Here is a 20,138-nt window from a genome sequence, read left to right as displayed (position 1 = left end):
GAACAGAATGATTCAGGATTGGGGGTGTGCTCCCTTAGCCCAGGGGACTGGTCTAATACACCAGTCTTCAGCTTATTGAAGGGAGGGGCTGAATGTGCTGGCTATTTACCCTTAAAGATGCCCTACACTGAGGTGAAACAAAAAACAGGACTATGTAGCACTTTAAAGTCTAACAAGATGGTTTATTAGGTGATGAGCTTTCGTGGGCCAGACCCACTTCCTCAGATCAAATAGTGGAAGAAAATTGTCACAACTATATATACCAAAGGATACAATTAAAAAAATGAACACATATGAAAAGGACAAATCAAATTTCAGAACAGAAAGGGGGTAGAGGGGGGAGGTAAATGTCTGTGAGCTAATGATATTAGAGGTGATAATTGGGGAAGCTATCTTTGTAATGGGTAAGATAATTAATGTCTTTGTTTAAACTTAGGCGTAAAGTGTCGGATTTAAGTATGAATGACAGTTCAGAGGATTCTCTTTCAAGTGTGGTCTGAAAAGGTCTTTGAAGCAGGATGCAGGTAATCAAGTCATTGAGACAATGTCCTTTCTGGCTGAAATGGCAAGAAACTGTTTTTTCTTTGTAATCCTGTCTAATATCTGTTTTATGGGCATTGATTCTTTGGAGAAATGTCACTGAGGTGATCTTCCCTACAGTATAGGACCACTTTGCACCAGAGGCACAAAGTAAAGAAGCCTCAAAACAGAGGAGAATCCATGACTAGTCCATAACATGACTCTGAACTAGAGGTACAGATTGTACCTCCAAAACTGGCACACTCTGGTCTGGCAAGATGCCTCATCCAGCAGGACCCTGGATGCTCCTGGACCACTGAGACTGGGAGCCTAAGGAGGGACAGCTGGGGCTGGGGCTGGGGCTGGGGCAGCGGGGGCAGCAGCCCTGGCTGGGGGCAGCATGGGACCAGGGCTTCAGCAGCCCACAGCAGCACAGGGCCAGGATAAAGAGCCTGGCAGCATGGTCCGCACAGGGCTGGAGTTTCTTGGCACCCTACAGGAATGCAGAGCCAGAGCACTGCAGCAGCACCTGGGAGGCATGGAACTGTAGTTGAGCTTTGCAGCAGCCCAGCGTCAGAGACCCGCAGCAGCCTGCTCCAGAGCCCCACAGCAGCTCTCTGGAGCATGTGGCCAGGGCCAGAGCCCCACAGCAGCCCGCTGGAGCACAGGGCCAGGGCCCCAAAGCAGCCCACTAGAGCACAAGGCTGGCAGGAGCCCCATAACAGCCAGCTGGAATGCAGGGCCAGGGCCAGGGCCAGGGCCAGGGCCAGAGCCCCACAACTGCCCCTGGATGTGTGGGGCCGAACCCTGGGGACAAGAGCAGGACTCTGTGCTGTCCAGGGAGCCAGCAGCATCTGAGCAAGCCATCCAGTCAGTTTGGGGGAATGGAGAGGGAGGAGGAGTCAGGGTGCTTGCTGGGGCAGCCTGCCAGCAGTAGGCGATGGAACTTGGGGCCGGTGGCAGGAGACCAGCTCAGTCTGGCAAATTCTCTTGTTTGGGACTGGACAGGTCCCAACGGTGCCGGACCAGGGAGTTCCAACCTATAGTAAGATGTGAAGTAAGAGTTTTCCAATCTGTACATTCTTTGAATACATGTGAGTGATATTATTTCAGAATGTTTAATCCTAAAGTTACTAAATTCAAATGCTCTATATAGTCCCTCCCCCCATTACAAAAAACAAAAATAGAAGCAAGCCAACCAAAACAGTTGAGGAAAGTTTTTGATGGTTTCCATCAAATTTTGATGGTTTCACTTTAATGATTGCCCATCTATTAGCACAAATACAATGTGTGTACTATAAACAGAGAAGTTGTGCTAGGCAGCCAATCACTGTAGTTCACTCTTAAGGTCTTATAGGTTAGGCATATGTTGAAGTTAACTATGGGAGAATGAAACCAAATAATTACTAAGGGCTCACTTTCCTTTCTTTTTGATTTGGTATTTTTTGGCATTATACAGTGTATGAAATAGGGATTTATACATTGGCACTGATTTCAGAAAGCACAGTAAGTCATGCTCAGACTGGAGAGTGCTCTGATACCTTCCAACGATCCTCTAGTTAGAGGGCAAGCATCCTTTCACATGCTTTGTTTTCCTACACTCACTTTGAGATGCATTTTTATTTCATGTCCACATTTTTTATTTGTGGCAGAACTTAAGTTTACAATAACCCAAACTGTTTAGAATATCTATCCTCCATCTATTTGTAAAACATGGATGCAGGCTGTAAATGGGGATCAAAAGTGATTTTGGAGTGCCTCAGTGCTTAGGTCTCTTACCTCAGCAAACTGAATGAATTCATTCATGCAATCAGAGACCTGATTTTCATTAATTGCTGAACACCCACCTGCTGACAATCAGGCCCCTACATTGAAATTCTTCATAATAGTGCTTATAACTCAACTAGTTGAACAAAATGAATAATTATCTGCAAAATTATTTTTAAATTATGTTGTAGATAACAAATAGCCCTTCAACTAGGATTTAAAATCCAAATAAGATCATGACTTTATTTCACACTTACTGGGTGATCTGCATCTAGCTCAGAGCCATACATTAGAACTCTCTGTGAGCATCTGTCTAATTCAGCAATCTTCCTGGGGAACCAAGGGACGCAGTCAAGTTCTGTGGAAGATAGAGGGGAATTGAAAATATTAGAGGGGGAAATTGTTGTAGTTCGCAAATTGAAATGTTTACTATTTTCTAAATAAAGCATCTTTACCGTCTTCATCAGTCCAGATGTTTTCTGGTGGATTAAGAGTTACGATGTTAGTCTGAAACTTTAGCAACTGAATTAGTTCATTAAATTCTTTCTTACTGCAGTCACAGTCCACAAAAATTTCTACTTCTGAATTCCTTCTCTTGGATTTTCTTGATTCAATGTGAACCATACTCACATGTTTTTCCTGTGGGAAGATGAAACATTGGACTCCATACATAAACGATTCATTTAGAACAATATAATTGGCAGCATATTAAATATATTTTTAAAGTAATAGAAGTTTACATTAAAGATACTCAGCCTTCACTTAAATGCATAATGAGGAATTTGAAGTGTGTTCAGGGGAAAATGACGCAAGTTTAATGTATTATTCTTTTCATTAGATGATTATTATTATTATTATTATAGTCCCAGGGAATTTAAAGGTGATTTACCAAGATCATCTTTTGCAAAGAATATTGTATTCGTTGCTTTAAAAAGGATAATACAATGGTACATTGATAAGAGACGCAGATACAAAATATTCAGTCGGTGTTCATTTCAGTATATTTTAGTTTTTCCAACAAAGGGCACAATTGGTACAAAAACAGCATTTTATTCAATATGTCTCTGACAAATAAAGCCAATATTTATTTTGTGATTATAAGTATATTTCATTTCTCATCTACTTTTCTTGTACTAAGTATGAATGACCTAGAATAAGAATAACAAAATGGAAGTCCAGACCAATTGATTCTCTAGAATAATGACCTTGGCAAGATCTACAACTCTTAGTGAATATGGGTGTCAAAATGGCTTTATCATTAATAATGCCTCTCCCATCACAACTTCTGATTTGCTAATGGATGTCAAACATTCATAATTATTTCTACTTTTGCATGAGGCACAACCGGTCAACCAATCCATTACTTATGACTACCTCCCTCTCCACCCACTAAAGGATGTCAAATCTGAAGAGATCTGGTCTATCTTTCTTGGCCACTATACTGCATTTTCATTCTGGGTGAAATTCACCCCAAGACAAAGGGCCAAACACAAGTTTCCAACAATGCTTACGCACCTTTAGGGCTTACATGTTACATAGTTTTTCCTCTGACCTTCTACATAGGGGTATGTTTCATCCTTGGTTAATACATTTTCATCTTTTATAGCTTCCATCCTGATTATTTGTTGTAAACTCTGGAAGATATTTCAGTTCTTGTACTTGGGTACTGAATGAGTACCTAGTTGCATTAGTGGCATTCCCCCTGGCACTACAGCTGCTGACATACTAAAGCCTCACTCCTGTAACTGATAGGGTATAGATGACCTGCTATGCTAGTGACTCTGTCCATATGCACTGAACTGTATTAGGGCCTGACTGTATATTAATACTCCATAATTCCCATTCTGCTGACCAAGACCCTGTTCCAACACTGCACTAAAGCATGTGCTTAATTTAAAGCACATAAATAGTCCTACTGGAGTCAACACCAACACTGGGAGTCAATGGGATGACTCGTGTGTTTTAAACTTTATCACAAGCTTCAGTACTTTGCTGGCTTAGGGCATTTAATAGCTAGAACTTTAGCAGTCCATTCACTTAATGGGAACTATGTATAGGCCCAAAGTCAAACACATGCTTACAAGCTTTGCTGGACTGGTTACATACTCTGTAGGTAATCAAATGGAAAGTATTATTTCATGTACTTCTTTGTCTTCAGTGGTGCTACACCAGTTTACACTAGCTGACAATTAAGCCAGATGTCCCTTCCTATTCCAATAATAATAATTATTTGCAATATTTACCTGGAAGAGTCTCAGAGCTTTCACCAATCCACCAATTTCATTTTTCAAGGAAAACACTACAGCTGTCTTTCCACTATCAGAAACCGATTCACTTTTGCCGCTTCCTTTATTTCCTTTCTTTTCATCATTTTTACCAGAATTGGCTCTGTTTGGCTGCAAGAAAGTAGATAAAAAATGCATTCATTTCAAATGCACATTTTTGAAAAATATCAAACATTCCTTTCACACAGACAGCTTTTGCCAGAAAATACCTGAATTAAAATGATCCTGACTATAAAAAAAGGTAAGCAGCATATTCAAAATCAGAAAAAGTTGTGGCAAACGTCAAAGACATAAGAGACTAATACAGAAATAGGACACAAATATCATGACACCATTAAGCAATGTTATTATAAGTAGTAATCAGCAAAGACTGGACGGAACAATTCCTTATTTGGCTTTACTGTTGCATCTCTGACGGCAATGGAGTTGTGTCAATTGACACCACTGATTATCTAGCCCACAGTTTTGACTCTATTTGAATTGTCCATAAAATCCATAAACAGAAATGTTGTATTCTACATTGCACTAGATTTAATGTTGACACCTATTTTTCATTGCTCTTAATGAACTAAAAACTATCCATTGATTATATCAATTAAACAGGAAGATATGTTTAGGTTCTATCTATCAGAAGAAATTTGAATTAGCTGAACCTTTTAAAAATAGCTTCAAGCCAAATAAATCTGACCAGTTACCCCAAAGGACATTTCTCTTTTTTAAATTTTCACATTGTTGAGCCTCCCACACCTGTAAACTTCTCTTACCATTCAGTTTCCTTCCCTATTTCACAATAGCACATTATCATCAACTTCACAGCTTAAGTCTTTTTGAGGTGCTTCTAAGTAGTCCATCTATACCAAGAGCTTTAGTCATAGTGGCCAAGATTTTCAAAAGTGACTAGCAGATTTGGATGTCATGCTTGAGACACCTGAGTGCAGACAAATCTTCAGAGGGCATGTGTTCTTACTTTTGGTAAATTAGAAGACCCCTTTTAAATGTTTCAGATGTTTGCAACCAAAAAATATCATTATCTCGATCACTGTGTCCATTTCAGATTTAACTGTTCATTAGTATATTCTGTTCTTGAGATAAAAACAATGAGCCAACAATTTGGGGAATGGGGAGCCAACAATAAAAGGGTGCAGCTAAAAAGGCTTGAAACAGTTAAAGCCATGTTCAACCTGTTCTAAAAATTAGTTTTAAGAATAGGTGGGAACCCTGAGGCAAATCATCTCCTTGTTTCCATCAGATCCTCCACTGACTTCAGCAGAGCTGTGAATTTATTCCAACTGAAGATATGCCCTGAGTCCCAATCTCTGCTTTCAAAAGAAGCTTTAACAAGATTCTGCCTATTCCTCATCGACCAGGCAAAGTATTTTGAACTTATTTTACACTAACTCCTTTTAAAATTGGATCAGATCCTTTCTACCCAAATCTCCATTTGTGGCAACAAGGACTAATCTGTTAACTGATGAAGTTTCACTACAGACAGTTCAGTGCATACAGACTAACCATGCTAGTCCATAGTAGAAGTGTCCTATACCATTTAAGTTATAATATCTTCTGGGTAAGTAGCATGCAGTTCCCAGTTCAGTTTCCAAAAGCTAGGCATTCTGGAATACTTCAGTCAGACAGCATACATGGCAGAAAGTAAAGAGATGAGTAATGTATTTCAGCATCTCTGAGTCCACATTGGCACCAAGGGTACGTCTAGACTACAGGTTTTTGTCGACAGAGGCTTTGTCGATAGATACTGTCAACAAAGCTTCTGTCGACAAAGAGAGTCTAGACTACATCCAGATCTGTCGTCAAAGCAAGCCACTTTGTCGACCTGAGACTGTAGACGCAAAGGACAGTGTAGATGCACTAACGCCTTCTGTCGACAGAACTCTGTTATTCCTCGTAGAATTAGGTTTACCGGCGTCGACAAAACTGCCGAGTTCTGTCGACGTTATGTAGGCTAGACACACCATACATGTGTACATTGGCAGTAACAAGCAGAAGCAGTTAAACTAACTAGTTTCAAAACTAATTAAAACCTGCACCCTGTTTTAACCCTTTATTAGAATATTTGTGAATTATCTAGGGCACGGCTACTCAACTTTGGAAGGCCCAGGGCCACATTAATACTCACAGCACATGCCGAGGGCCACAACCCATGTGACAGCACTTTTAATAAGCAATGAGGGTATGTCTACACTACCACCCTAGTTCAAACTAGGGTGGTTAATGTAGGCATTCGAAGTTGCAAATGAAGCCCAGGATTTGAATTTCCCGGGCTTCATTTGCATCTTGCCGGGCGCCGCCATTTTTAAAGCTCCGGTAGTTCGGACTCCGTGCCCGCGGCTACACGCGGCACGGAGTAGGTAGTTCAGATTAGGCTCTCTAATCCGAACTACCGGTACACCTTGTTCCACGAGGAGTAACGGTATTTCGGATTAGAGAGCCTAATCCGAACTACCTACTCCATGCCGCGTGTAGCCGCGGGCACGGAGTCCGAACTACCGGGGCTTTAAAAATGGCAGCACCCGGCAAGATGCAAATGAAGCCCGGGATATTTAAATCCCGGGCTTCATTTGCAACTTCGGATGCCTACATTAACCATGCTAGTTTGAATTAGGGTGGTAGTGTAGACATACCCTGACAGTCCAGGAATTTAACTACTAAAGTGCTTATCAACAGAAGACCATTATATTGACTACTTTTTTGTTTTGGCTCCCACCCATGGGCCGCAAACAAACAGGCCATGGGCCGCATGTGGCCCACAGGCCTCGCGTTGGGTAGCCCTGATCTAGGGTGGTTTTGTCTGTATGGGCATAGATCATATTAGAGGATTTAACCAATTTAATTGCTCTTGTGAAAACTTGCTCTGCCAGCAACAAGCACAGGTGCACCAATGTGGTATACAGTTTAGCAGGAAAATAAGCTTGCACATAGTTTTTTAATTGTTTGGCCAGTCAAAACTTGTTTGAATCCAGTTTACTTAGAACTTGTGGAAAGGCCCAAGCAGTTCAAAAGTCATGTCTGGGCCTAGTTCCCTATTTTATGTTATTTTATGTTCAAAAACATTTAAAAAAATTTAAACAATGTTTGCCCCCATATTGGATAATAGGATTGTCTGAAATCAATCCAGATGGAATTATGTTTAGATTGACTCAATGGTTAAAACATTTTTCAAACATGGGTAAAAGTTAAGTGTAGACAAGATCTGCATGGGTTTGCATTTATTAAATGGATCACCCCATTGTCTTTAGTTGGTAATCCTGTTTTAGGTCCTGATTCAGGAAAACAGTCTAGTGTACACTTAATTTGAAATATGTGCTCCTAATATATTTCTTTTTAATATTTTGTTATAATAAACATTTTTCAAATTATTTTTGGGAGATAGCTTATCTGTGAAGTATGCAGCCTACACTTGCTTTGACAAAATGCTATTTTTAATTTTGCAGTCTATCCTCTAGACTTGTCAGCTGTGTGTACATTTTTGGAAGAAAAGTACATAGCAGCATGATAATTAACTACCCAATCCTGAAAGGTGCACAGCACCTACTGACTTTAAGTGGGAAATTATGGTATTCAGCATCTCTTAAGACTGAGCCCCCGTGTTCTGTAATTGTGACAAATGGATAATATCTGAAGCGACTGCTATAAGCCACCATTCCCCTTTGCTAAACTAGATGAGTTAATCATTATGAACACAACAGAAGAAATTGTGATACTGTGAGAACTAGCTTTATTAGCCATGCAAGTTACTACTCTATATCGGGTGCATCTACACTGCACCATTATTTCGGAATAATTAGCATTATTCCAAAATAACAATGCGAGCATTTATATAGCAATTCCATTATTTTGAAATAATATTAAAACAGGCAACTTATTCCAGCTTCTGTAAACCTCATTCCACGAGGAATAACTCCTCTTCCGAAACAGATATTTCAAAATAGCTGCAGTGTGGACATTCCACTGCTGCTATTTTGAAATAGCTCCTCACCAGGGTCATTCCTAGTAATATCCTCCCAGTGCTTCCTGCGGCTCTAAATCGAGATAGTGCATCCACATTAGGGGAGCCTGCCTCTGACTAATTTTTAAGCTTCCCTGAAGTGTGGACACTATTTCAAAATAAGTTATTTTGGAATATATCTTCTGGAATAGCTTACAGGCAGTCCCCGGGTTACGTACAAGATAGGGACTGTAGGTTTGTTCTTAAGTTGAATTTGTATGTAAGTCGGAACTGGTACATATTGTAGGAGAAACTCTAGCCAAACATTTCTCCAGAGCTCAGTTTTATTCTCCCACACCTCACTTCCCTCAGTCCTTTATTCTCAAGCTGAGGTGTCTCCTGAGAAAAGCCGCTCCGCATCTCCCTGGTCTGCTGGGGGGAAGCAGCTAGTGCTGGGTTGCCTCACCCCGTTTGTAAGTAGGGATCCGATGTAAGTCGGATCCATGTAACCCGGGGACTGCCTGTATTCCGAAATAAGCATGCAGTGTAGATGTACTCTATGTCAGTATTTCTCAAACCACAGTAAAACTCCATTGGTCCAGCATCCAATGCTCCGGCACTCCTGATGGTCCGGCACCATCGGGAACCCAGCAGTGCTCAGGGCAGCTGGACAATTGGAGCTGCTTTGCGCCCAGCTTCCCCAATTCAGCCGCTGCTGAAACTGACCAGCAGCTGAATCGGGGAAGCTGGGGGCAGAGCATCTGGGGTGCTGCCGGGTTGGTCTTGCAGCCCCAAGGGGTAGCACTACGGGACCAACCCGGCAGCAGCTGAAACTGACCAGCAGCAGCTGAATCGGGGATGCCTGGGGCAGAGCCGGACTATCGGAAGGGGGGGCTATGAGGGGTCTGTGGTGGCTTCCCCTCCACCCCACCCCAGACCCGTCATAGCCCCCCCCTTCTGATAGTCCAGCATATCTGATAATCCGGCACCTCCTGGGTCCTAAAGGTGCCAGATTATCGGAAGTTTACTGTATTTGGAAATGCAAACTTTTCCAAAGATCACCAGCCAACCACCCATGATGACAAGATGGGTGCAGGAACGTGTGGGAGTGTGAGGTCTGGGTGGAAGGGAGGGTGCAGGTGGGGGATGGGGATAGGGGTCTTGGTCTAGGTGGGAGGGGTGTGTGAGATGGGTGGGAGAAGGGATCTGAGCATTAGGGGGATACAGGGATTTGGCCAATGGGAACAGTGGGAAAGGCATCCAATCAAGTGGTTTCCTGCACTGCCATACTGCCAGCTGGGTAGCGAGAGAGCAGCAATGCACAGAGTCGCTTCCTGCCCCCACAAGCCGGATCTGGCCCGCAGGCTCAGGGCTCTCCATTCCACAGCAGGAAGCTGGCACTGGCGCTCCAACCTTGCAGAGGGAGTGTGATCCTTATTCTAAGGTTACCCATTGATATCAATAACGCAAATAAAACAGTGATGAATAAACACTTAAATAGTCATTTATGGTATAGCACAAAAAGGGATATGTCATCTTTACTATAAAGACAATGGATCAAACCCACATTTGATGTAAAATGGCATAACTCCAGTGAATCCAATAAAGCTATGCTGAATTACACCAATTGAGGGTTCGGCCCCATATTTTCCACAGGAGATGTATATGTGTTTGTGTATGTCTCTCTTTCTCTCCCTCTCTCTGTTTTACTATACATTATTTAAGCAAAGATTATTAGAATGTATGAGCTATGTTAACATTGCAAATAAAAATATACAGATAATATTTGTTTGCATAAAATGTTGAAATACAATTATAAACCAGTTGGTGTAATGCTTTGAAAATACCAAAATATCTTCTGGGTGTTCAGATCATATTACAGATTAGTTTATATCTTTCAATAGTATTTTTACATGAGAAGACATTTTATCTACATGCTTTTTTCTATATGCTACTGTATCTCTTCCAGTTGAGGAATCAAAACGCTAATATTTCAAAGCCAAATATGCACTGTGTATTAAAATGCTGGACTTACCAATTCAGTGTAAATATATCCTATTTGTAAATAATCTCAAAAATAATTGGTCCCAAATCTACAACCAACTCTGTGAAGATAGACTGTGTGGGGCATCAGTTGCAGAATCATAGTCTATAAAAATACTTAAGCATTTTCCTCTTATTGACTCTGTCTGATTCAACCAAACACTTAAGCACATGTCTAATTCTGAGATGCAAGTTAGTTAAATTGACTTTCCTGGGACACGGAGTACTAAATACAGTGATTCGCTCTGATATTGCCTGTGGAATTTAGTATGCTGTTTGCTTTATTTTATCTGGAGCCACTGTTCAAAAGTTCTCCTGATGGTAATAAGAACTAGAAGGAATTGGTCAACCCTAGTTACAAATAAACAGCATTTCATTGAGTATTTTTAATTATTAAAAAAAGAAGACCAACTCATAGGAGTGTGGTGAAGCACTAGGATGGGTTGCCTAGGCCGGTGGTGGGATCTCCATCCCTAGAGATTTTTAAGTCCCATCTTGATAAAGCCCTGGCTGGGAGGAATTAGTTGGGATTGGTCCAATGACCTCCTGAGGTCTCTTCCAACGCTATGATTATATGTAAATTGAAGTGTGTTCCCAAGGTCTGTAAACTATTTGTGGCATGAACTATCTGAATAAAAATTGCTTATTTGGAAGCGTCTAAGAAGAATGTTACCTGCTTTCCCTCTCTATATTAGTGGTTATGTTATTTGCCTTGCATGCTCCTTTCTTGTTTTTGCTGCTATCACCAATATTTAATTACTATTCTTAAATATTGGAACAAAGATTAAGACCGAGAGTTCTCAGGATCTTCTGTTGCTTTGCTTTGGAAACCACGTACTAGAAAGCCGGGGGGGGGGGTGAGAGGGAGGGACAATTGCTGATGCTTGATGCTACTTTCTGCGTTTCAAAGGGAAAGCGAGGAAAGCACCTTCAATGCTGAGCAAATGCAACCCCACTAGCTGAGCCCAACCCGCACTCCAGCCCGGAGCGACGCCGTGTGACGGGCTCGCCCCCCTCTACAGCTCGGGGCCATCCCTGGTCAAGGTTTGTGATCACAGCTTGGGACTCTGGGCGTCCTCCGAGACGACACTGAAGGCGCCCGGTAGCCAATGGTTAGCGAGCTGGGCGGCTGCAGCGCGACAGCCCGCGCGGGATACTCACTGTCAGGCTGCCGAGTCCCTGGTGCTCCCCGGGCACGGCTGAGTCGAGGGAGAGCCCTCGCCGGGCCCAGTATTTACTGGAGAACATCATCATCGCGGGCTGCATGGGGACCCGGGCGGCTTCCTTGCTGCGCGGCGGGCGGGCGGGCGGCAGGCGGCGCGCTGTGAGCTCTCCCCTGGCGGCGCCGCCGCCTTTTATGCGCCTGGCGGGAGCTGATGGGAGGCTGATAAGCGGGTTCGCGCGCGGCTGGCGGTGGCCAGCGCTGTCCCCCCGGGGCGGGAGCGAAGCAGGCGGCTGGGCAAAGGGGCGGCAGCAGCAGACTCCGGCGTTCGGCGGCAGGACTGGGCCTGAACCCGCCGGCCCCGCCCTGCGAGGCGCTGAGAGCGCTCGGGATGTGGAAACGTCCTGGGCACCTCTGTGCTGAAACCCAGGGGACGCTGTGGAAGGAGCCCAGTGGCCCAGCCCCTCCTGCGGGCTGCCTGGCAGCTGGGGTCGGCATAACTTTCTGTGGTTTTTTTCTCCTGCTCCTCCTCTATACAACTCTTCTGTTTACCACCTTCCCTATCCCCCTCATGTAGCATGGACACTTGACTATTTCTTGCCCCTTTTTTTCCGCCTCTCCCCCCTCCCCTCTTTATTTAGACACTGAACCTTTCATAACTCCAGTCATTTGAAGAAGTGGGTTGTGCACACAACAGCTCTAATATCGTGCACCTGTTTTGTTAGTCGCTAAGGTGCTGCAAGACTATTAATTGGTTTTTGAATTTTTCTTATACAACACTGTCCCAATCACTGGCTATGCGCCAACTACAGCACTGGGGCAACATGAACATCAAGCCAGTAGGACACAGCCCCTGGGTCTGGTAGAGTCTGGTGCCTCCTTCTCTCACCCTGATCTGGGGGAAAAGGAGGTGCAGACAAAGGGCAGCCTGAGTTGTGGCCTGCAGCTCTGCACTATGATCTCCCAGATTTCCCTCAAATAATGCAGTGTTTAAACTAGGGCTCCACAGGAATAGTACTCAACTTACTTCTTGTTTGCATAAAATCAGTGTTGTTAGAGATGGGGAGGACCTTGCAAAGCTTTCAGAGACATCCACTCTTGCTGTAAAGATTTCATCCTAATTAAACCTCCAGCTAGTACATGATCATTTTCTACAATATATTAATATTAGTAAGCTTTCAGGGGTCAAAGACATCCTATAGACCAGGGGTCCCTAAACTTGCAGCTGCCAGGGCCATATTGGTCAGTCTTATTCCTATGGTGGGCCAGAGCAGATCAGTTAAAGAAAATACATCATGTTGTGCTTAACTCTAAGGCTACATCTACATTGGCAAGATTTTGCGCAAATCCTTTTAACACAAGAGTTTTTGTGTTAAAGTATTTGTGCAAGAGAGTGTCTACACTGGCATGTGCTTTTGCACAAGAGATGTGCTTTTGTGCAAAAGCATCCGTGCCAGTGTAGATGCTTTCTTGCGCAAGAAATTCATGTTGCCTGTCTACACTGGCCTCTTACGCAAGAACACTTGCGCAAGAGGGCTTATTCCTGAACATGAGCGTCATAGTTTTTGCGCAAGAAGCACAGATTTCTTACATTAGAACGTCAGTGTTCTTGCGCAAGAACTCACGACCAGAGTAGACAGGCGGCAAGTTTTTGCGCAAAATCTTGCCAATGTAGACGTAACCTAAAAGTGTAAGGCTACTTCTACACTGCACCATAGTTTGAAATAAGATATGCCATTTGAGCTACACATATTGCGTATCTTATTTCAATCTTATTTTGAAAGATCTGTCTACACAGCACCAAATTTCAAAATAACCCATTATTCCAAAACATCCCTTACTCCTCGTGGAATAAGGTTTACAGGGACATTGCAATTGCGAACCCAAAATAACTGGCTTGCTGTGAAGATGGAAGATCGCTATTTCAGGATACTCTGGTATCCTGAAATAGCGTTGCAGTGTAGACGCAGACCAGTGTTTCTCAACCAGTAGTACGAGTAGCCTTAGGGGTACTTGACAGAAGTCTGGGGGTTATGTCAAAACAATTGAAATTTGGCAAAAACTGAATTTTTGTTTTAAGTTTTACAGCACTTCATTATTTTTCTACTTTTTACACCCAAAAATTTCATCGCCCATCCAGCAATGATTAAGTTGTTCCTCATCCCCGTGGACAAGAGGGTCTCCATCTGGAAGCTGGCCATCCCGGACAGCTACCGATCGGTAGCACACCAGTTTGGGGTGGGCAGATCCACCGTCGGTGCTGTCGTGATGCAGGTAAGTCCTGGGGAGTTGGGGGGAGGGAAGGAGGGTGCTGCACTCTATGCCCGGAGGAAGGGAAGACTCCAGGCTGGGGGGATGGGGAGAGTGGGAGATGCCCCGTCACCCAGGGGTTTGGGCCATCCCTCCCTCGCATAGGCCAGCTGGTCCGGGGGGGAAGGGGCATGGGGCAAGGGGGCCCTGGTGTGTGTGAAGACAGAGGGCATCATGGGGGGGCACCCCCCAAGGGAGCATGCACTCACCCTGCCTTATGTGAAGCGTTCCCCTGTGTTTCTGTGCACCCTTCTGCAGGTCATCCACACCATCAGCAACGTCCTGCTCCAGCGAGTCATCTGCGTGGACGCAACGGTGGCCGGCTTCGCTGCCCTGGGGTTCCCCAACTGTGGGGGAGCCCTGGATGCGACCCACATCCTCCTCCATGCCCCGGAGCATCAAGTGGCCCATTTCATCAACCACAAGGGGTACTTTTCCATCATGCTCCAGCCCCTCATGGACCACTGTGGCCGCTTCACGGACATTTACACGGGGTAGGCTGGCAGGGCACATGACACCCGCATCCTACGACACTCTGGCCTGTTTCATAGGCTGGAGGCAGGCACGTTCTTCCCACAGCGGGAATTGGGGACATGCCTGTGCCAATATGTGTTATGGGGGACACAGCCTACCCTCTGCTGCCCTGGTTGATGCGGCCCTACACGAGGCAGACAGACCCCGACAGGGCACAATTCAATGATTGCCTCAGCCGGGCCCGCAACCAGGTCAAGTGTGCCTTCGGTCATCTGAAGGCCCGCTTCCATTGTCTGCTCACCCATCTTGAGATGGGTGAGTGGAACGTACCCGAAGTAGTGGCTGCGTGTTGTGTGCTCCACAATTTTGTGGAGCGGAAGGAGGCCTTCCTCCCAGCGTGGATGCCAGCCGAGGGCCAGGCTTTCGAGCAGCCCCGCACAGCTGCCACCCGCCAGGCGCACCATGATGGGGTGCGCATATGGCAGGCCCTGACGGAGATGTTCTCCTAGGCCCCACGGTAGGAGGGAGGAAAATGTAAAGGGAGACAGAGGCTCTGTCTCCCTTTACATTTTCCTCCCATCTCCAACCCTTCCCTCCCCCCCGCCCACCACCGCCCAATAAACAACACAGTTTTTTGTGTCAACCCATTAAACTTTTTCTTAACAATGGGGATGTAGGGTGGGAGGAGGAAGGGGGCTCTGAATTGGGAGGGGGGAGTGGGAGCTACTGGTGGGAGGGGTGGCCATTGCCACTGCCTCTGCGGGGGCGGAGGACTGGATGGCCTTCAGGCCGCATCGGGGCAGGCAGCACGAGGAGCCCCCCCGTGTTGGGCCCACTTGGTCCCCCCCCATTGTATGTTTGCATACAGGACTGCCCCCGGAGTAGAGTGCTCCTCCATGGATTGTAACTACCAGTCTGTGTCCTGGCCCCCTGGCATGTGTTGTGTTAACCTGTGGAACTCCCTGCCAGGAGGTGTTTCTAGATGTACCCAGATGTTTGTTTTGATTAAGTTCCTCATGGATAGGGGCAACACATGGGCCATTATCAGGGGTTGTGCATGCCCCCTCTCCTGGGCAGCAGGGGCAAGGGGCTAGTCAGCAGCCAGCAGGAGAACAAACAAGGGGGAGCTGACATCCGTAGAAAGAGTCTGGCCCTGCCCCTGCGCTTACCAACAGCAGCAGGGGAAACAGAGCAAGGAGGCCCCCAGCTGCTTTGTTTGCCTGGCCATGCTTCTCTGCCGGAGCAGGTGGGACTGTCCCACACTCCCTGGAAGCAAGTGGAGCGAAGCAGTGGCTGCGGAAGCAAAGCAGCTGGATACGCCTTGCTCTGCTGCCTGTGAGCACAGAAGGGGACATGGTGGACCCCTGCTACTGCCACCAGCTTCACTAGTCCACAGGACACCTTAGTTGGAGGAACAGGTGGGGAGAAGCAGGGGCAGGTCTGCTCTAGGTAGAGGGGAGTTGTCCTGGCCCTTCCCCAGATTCCCCCTGACCAGTCCCCTCTGCTTGTGGGAACCTCATGTTGTATAATTGCATTTCTACTGGCCAGTAGAAACAGTGTTTGCCACAGGAGCAACATATCCTGAAAGGCTAATGGCCCAGTGGTTAAAAATTGTGCTTTAAAATTGGAGTTGTTAAACTTAGTATTCAAAAATGGGGCTGTGTTTGAGTCTCTCCAGCGCACACCTCATCCAAAACTCAAGCTGACCACTTCTCACCAGAACTGTCTTTGAACATCTGCAGATACAATTTCCTGCAGCTTCCAGCGGCTGTGTTTTGCCAGTCCCAGCAAATAGGAGCTGCAGGAAGTGATGACCAGTATGTATCTGCGGCCCATACCATTCCCAAAGCTCCCATTGACTGGGAATGGCAAATCACAAATGCCCAATGTAAACAAACTCTCGTAACCTGCTGACAAATGAGCTGCATGTAAATGTAATGCCACTGGACTCAGCATGCTGTTTAAAATGTGTCGGTGGGCTCAATGTTGCCCATGCACCATAATTTGAGGCCCACTCCTTCTACAGAGCTTGTAAGATCTATTACTGAACTTTCTCTGGGTGTTCTCTACAGACACAAGAAGATCCATGGCTGCAGCCCAACCCACACACTAGGATTCAAAGACCACATTTAGCATTTCCAAGTTTTCCAAGTCCACAGGCTTTGAGTAGGATCACAAACTAGGCTGGATATTTTCAAAGTTTGTGGGATGATTATGCAGAATTTGTAGGCTGTGTTTATTGCAATTATACTCATGACTTTTCTGAAGTCTATAGCCCACTGATTATATTAAGTTAGCTTACAAACAGTACAGGCACCCCCATGAAGTGCATAAATTTCATGAGCCAAATAACTCCCATTAAAGGAACTTACAAAGCCAGTGGAACTGAATTCTGTAAGTTATTGAACCATCTGAGGTTGGTCCCAAAGGGAGTAAACAATCAAATCCTTCAAACAGAAAATGTTTAAAGCAGTACACTTACAGAAAAATCCTGATGCAGTGAGTTTCTGTGCAAAAGAGAAAGAGACTTTCATATAGTTGTTTTCTTTCTTTTTGGAAACTCAAGATACAGAAAATTTGCTTCATGGAAACTCATTTAATTTTTTTCGTTTAATGTGAAAAAATTGAAGACAGTTCAGAGAAGAGCCATACAAATTATTCAATGACTAAAAAAAATGCTTGATCTAAGGCACTCACTCTAATTTATCAAAAGAGTTTAAGAAATGATCACTGTAAATAAGTACCTTACATTCAGAGACTGTGTCTGATTGTAGAAAGCTTATTAATTTAGTGGACAAAAGCAGATCCTGTGGACTGGAAGTTGAAAAAGACAGTTACATACCTTCTCTAACCGGTGCTCTTCAAGTTGTGTTGCTCATGTCCATTTCACATTATGTGTGTGTGCCCCGCGTGCACAGTCAGAAAGCTTTTCCCTAGCAGAATTCCATACAATGGCAGGAGAAACCCTTATAGCGATGCCAGCATGGCAAGGTATATAGTCCACTGCCAACCTGTCCTCCCTCAGTTCCTTCTTGCCAAAAGTTACTCTGATAGAAGGGAGGTGGGAGGATTTTGGAATGGACATCAGCAACACATCTCAAAGAAACCAGTTATGGAAGGTACATAACCGTCTTTTCTTCAAGTGATTGCTCATGTGCATTTCAAGTTAGATGATTCCCAAGCTGCTATCCGGTGGAGGGTTTGGAGATCACCGGTCTGCAGTCTGTAACACTGCCCTTCCAAATATAGTATCCTCTCTAGCCTGATGCTAGATAGCATAGTGGGACATGAACATGTGAACAGATGACCAGATAGCCACTCTTCAAATGTTTTGGATCAGGACATGAGTAAGAAAGGCCTGTGCCCAGATTGAATGGGAAGGGATCTTTGCCAGGTCATAACGTGCAGATACAGGACATAATCCAAGAGGAGATCCTCTGGGAGGTATCAGAGCCAATTGTGTCAAACTAATTCTACTAGTCAAATACACTGACACACATTGGAATTACAATTCATCTGCAAGTTCAATTCTCATGCTAATGGACTGTCATGATAAGGGATAGTTGGGACACTATCAACCTAACATTCAATGAAGGTGCAAACAGCTCTTGGTGTAGATTCCTGTGTTGGTGTACCCTTCCTATCTATTGCCTTTGATTCTTATCTGCTTTAACTACCTAGTCTTCAGATTCTTAGTGATTCCCAGTTCTGCCTTCCTGTTTTTCCCTTTGATATTTCCATACCCTCTGTTTCTTGTTTCCAGCCCCTCCCCGCCGCCATTTATTTTGTGTCTGCACATCCTAAACTCAAAACTCCAGTCATCTGAAGAAGTGGGCTGTTCCCATGAAAGCTTATGATACCATCTACATGTTTTGTTAGTCTATAAAGTGCTACCAGACCATTCGTTGTTTTTTAAGTTTATCCTGTACAGACTAACTCGGCTACCCCCTGAAGCTTTTAAGCAGCCCAAGATGACCTTAAGTGTTGGAACTGACGGTTATTGTACCTTAGGTAAGTACAATTTAATTACTCAAATGGTAATTCAATGAGAACATAATGGTTGAATGTCCACATTTCTGAGGACTACTATTGGAATTGTTTTGAGGTTTAGTTTTAATCAATACAATTATCAATTTTAGACCAAATCTAATATTTCATTTCACATGGCAACCTTTTATTGCTTTCTCATACCATTCTTGTTGTTCTTTCCTTCTTCCCTTTTTTCAGGCTTAGCCATACAACATATTGAATGAAGTTATTTTATATAGGGTAAAAGAAACTGACAATGCAATGGGATTTTTAATTATAAGTGTCAGCATCTCTGTAAAGTCTCATTCAAACATACAGTTTCCAGATGTATAGTGTTCTTTATTGCCGCATGTGGGCACTGGTTACTGTTACATCAAATGAGTCATCAACACAACTTTCCTGCAGCAGTCTCCCATCCAGATACTGACTAGACCCAATCTGGGAAAGACGGTCATCTACGAAGATCAAAGCCTTAAATGGCATGACTTTAAAATACATACAAATGGCACATGAGCAACTGAAAGTAGATATCAGTAACAGGAATGTTAAATATCAGTTAATTGAATAGTCGAGTAAACTCATGAAATTGTATTGTTTAGTCCACTATTCTATAGTCCTCGGGGGCAGAGCTGGCAGCCACTGTATCAGAGACAGCAGCGTGGGGTGTCAGGTGGGAGCTGCTCTGTGAGAGGAGCCAGTTTAGAAACCAACTCCCCTCACGGACCAGCTACTTGTCCTGTGCTGCTGCTGCTTCTGAGAAAGAGGCAGCAGTGAGGTGTGGCATCAGTCCCTGTCTGGGGCGGGAGGTCTGGCGGTGCAAGCCAGGACTGAGCTGGGCTGTTTGCCCACCCAGCTCCCAATACACTTTAAATGCAGAGCCGCAGCAGGGATAGGTCCCAGACCTGTCGCAAACTGGGACTGAGCCAGGCTGCTAGCAAGCCTGCTAAAAAAGTCTACTGACAGGGAGGGGAGGGAAATGCATGTAGTCTATAGCATTAACCTATACGCTTTTGCTTATCAGTTCAACAGTTAATTGACTATACTATTATATCCCTAGTCAGTAACTCTAGTAATAAGTACAGTCTTACTAGTCCAGGTCTGTATGACAAAAGTTTTATGGGCCAGCAACCCTCCCTGCTGTAAACTCATCTTACACCAGAAAACAAGGCATTGCTGTACTAACATTCACTTTTAGCTGGTATAATTAATTTCTAGCACTTCTGCCATTGTAGAAATATTACAATTAATAAATCCCCTAACCAACATTGCTATACTGGCAGAAGTTTCTAGAGTAGGTCTAGCCTTTGTCAATCAAGCAACTTCTCTAAGGAGAAGCATAGTCTTGTGGCTGAGGATCAGGAATGGGAATTCAAGTGTCATAGTTTCCATTCCCAAGTAATTTAATCTCTGTTCCTCCATTCCCTATCTGTAAAAAAAAAAAAAAAAAAAAAAGTGTCATTCTTCTTTTCTCCCACTGTTTGTCTACTTAGATAAGTAACTCCCAAGAGCAGGGACTGTTTGTGATGTGTGTGTCAGGTCCTGTAGCTGCTACTGTAAAACAACAAAGGCTTTACTGTTGCTGATAACCCTCATTAAGGTAGTTTTT

General features: G+C 44.4%; 1 protein-coding gene across 1 annotated transcript in view; it reads right to left on the bottom strand.

Moving 5' to 3' along the window:
- The window catches only part of TPH2 (tryptophan hydroxylase 2), a 90,877-nt gene extending 78,466 nt beyond the window's left edge, over positions 1–12,411 (bottom strand). The window contains exons 1-4 of the mRNA XM_075919425.2: positions 11,719–12,411; positions 4,530–4,682; positions 2,742–2,925; positions 2,544–2,644 (exon numbers count right to left, since the gene is read on the bottom strand). Coding sequence (XP_075775540.1) covers positions 2,544–2,644; positions 2,742–2,925; positions 4,530–4,682; positions 11,719–11,823 — 543 coding nt within the window. The 5' untranslated portion in view covers positions 11,824–12,411. The remainder of the gene's footprint in view (positions 1–2,543; positions 2,645–2,741; positions 2,926–4,529; positions 4,683–11,718) is intronic.
- Positions 12,412–20,138: the final 7,727 nt, after the last annotated feature.

The sequence above is a fragment of the Pelodiscus sinensis genome, chromosome 1, assembly GCF_052426305.1.
Source record: "Pelodiscus sinensis isolate ZL-2025 chromosome 1, ASM5242630v1, whole genome shotgun sequence".
NCBI classification, from domain to species: Eukaryota; Metazoa; Chordata; order Testudines; family Trionychidae; genus Pelodiscus; species Pelodiscus sinensis.
Note: the sequence above shows the minus strand (reverse complement) of the source record. Positions and strands in the feature narration are given on the sequence as shown.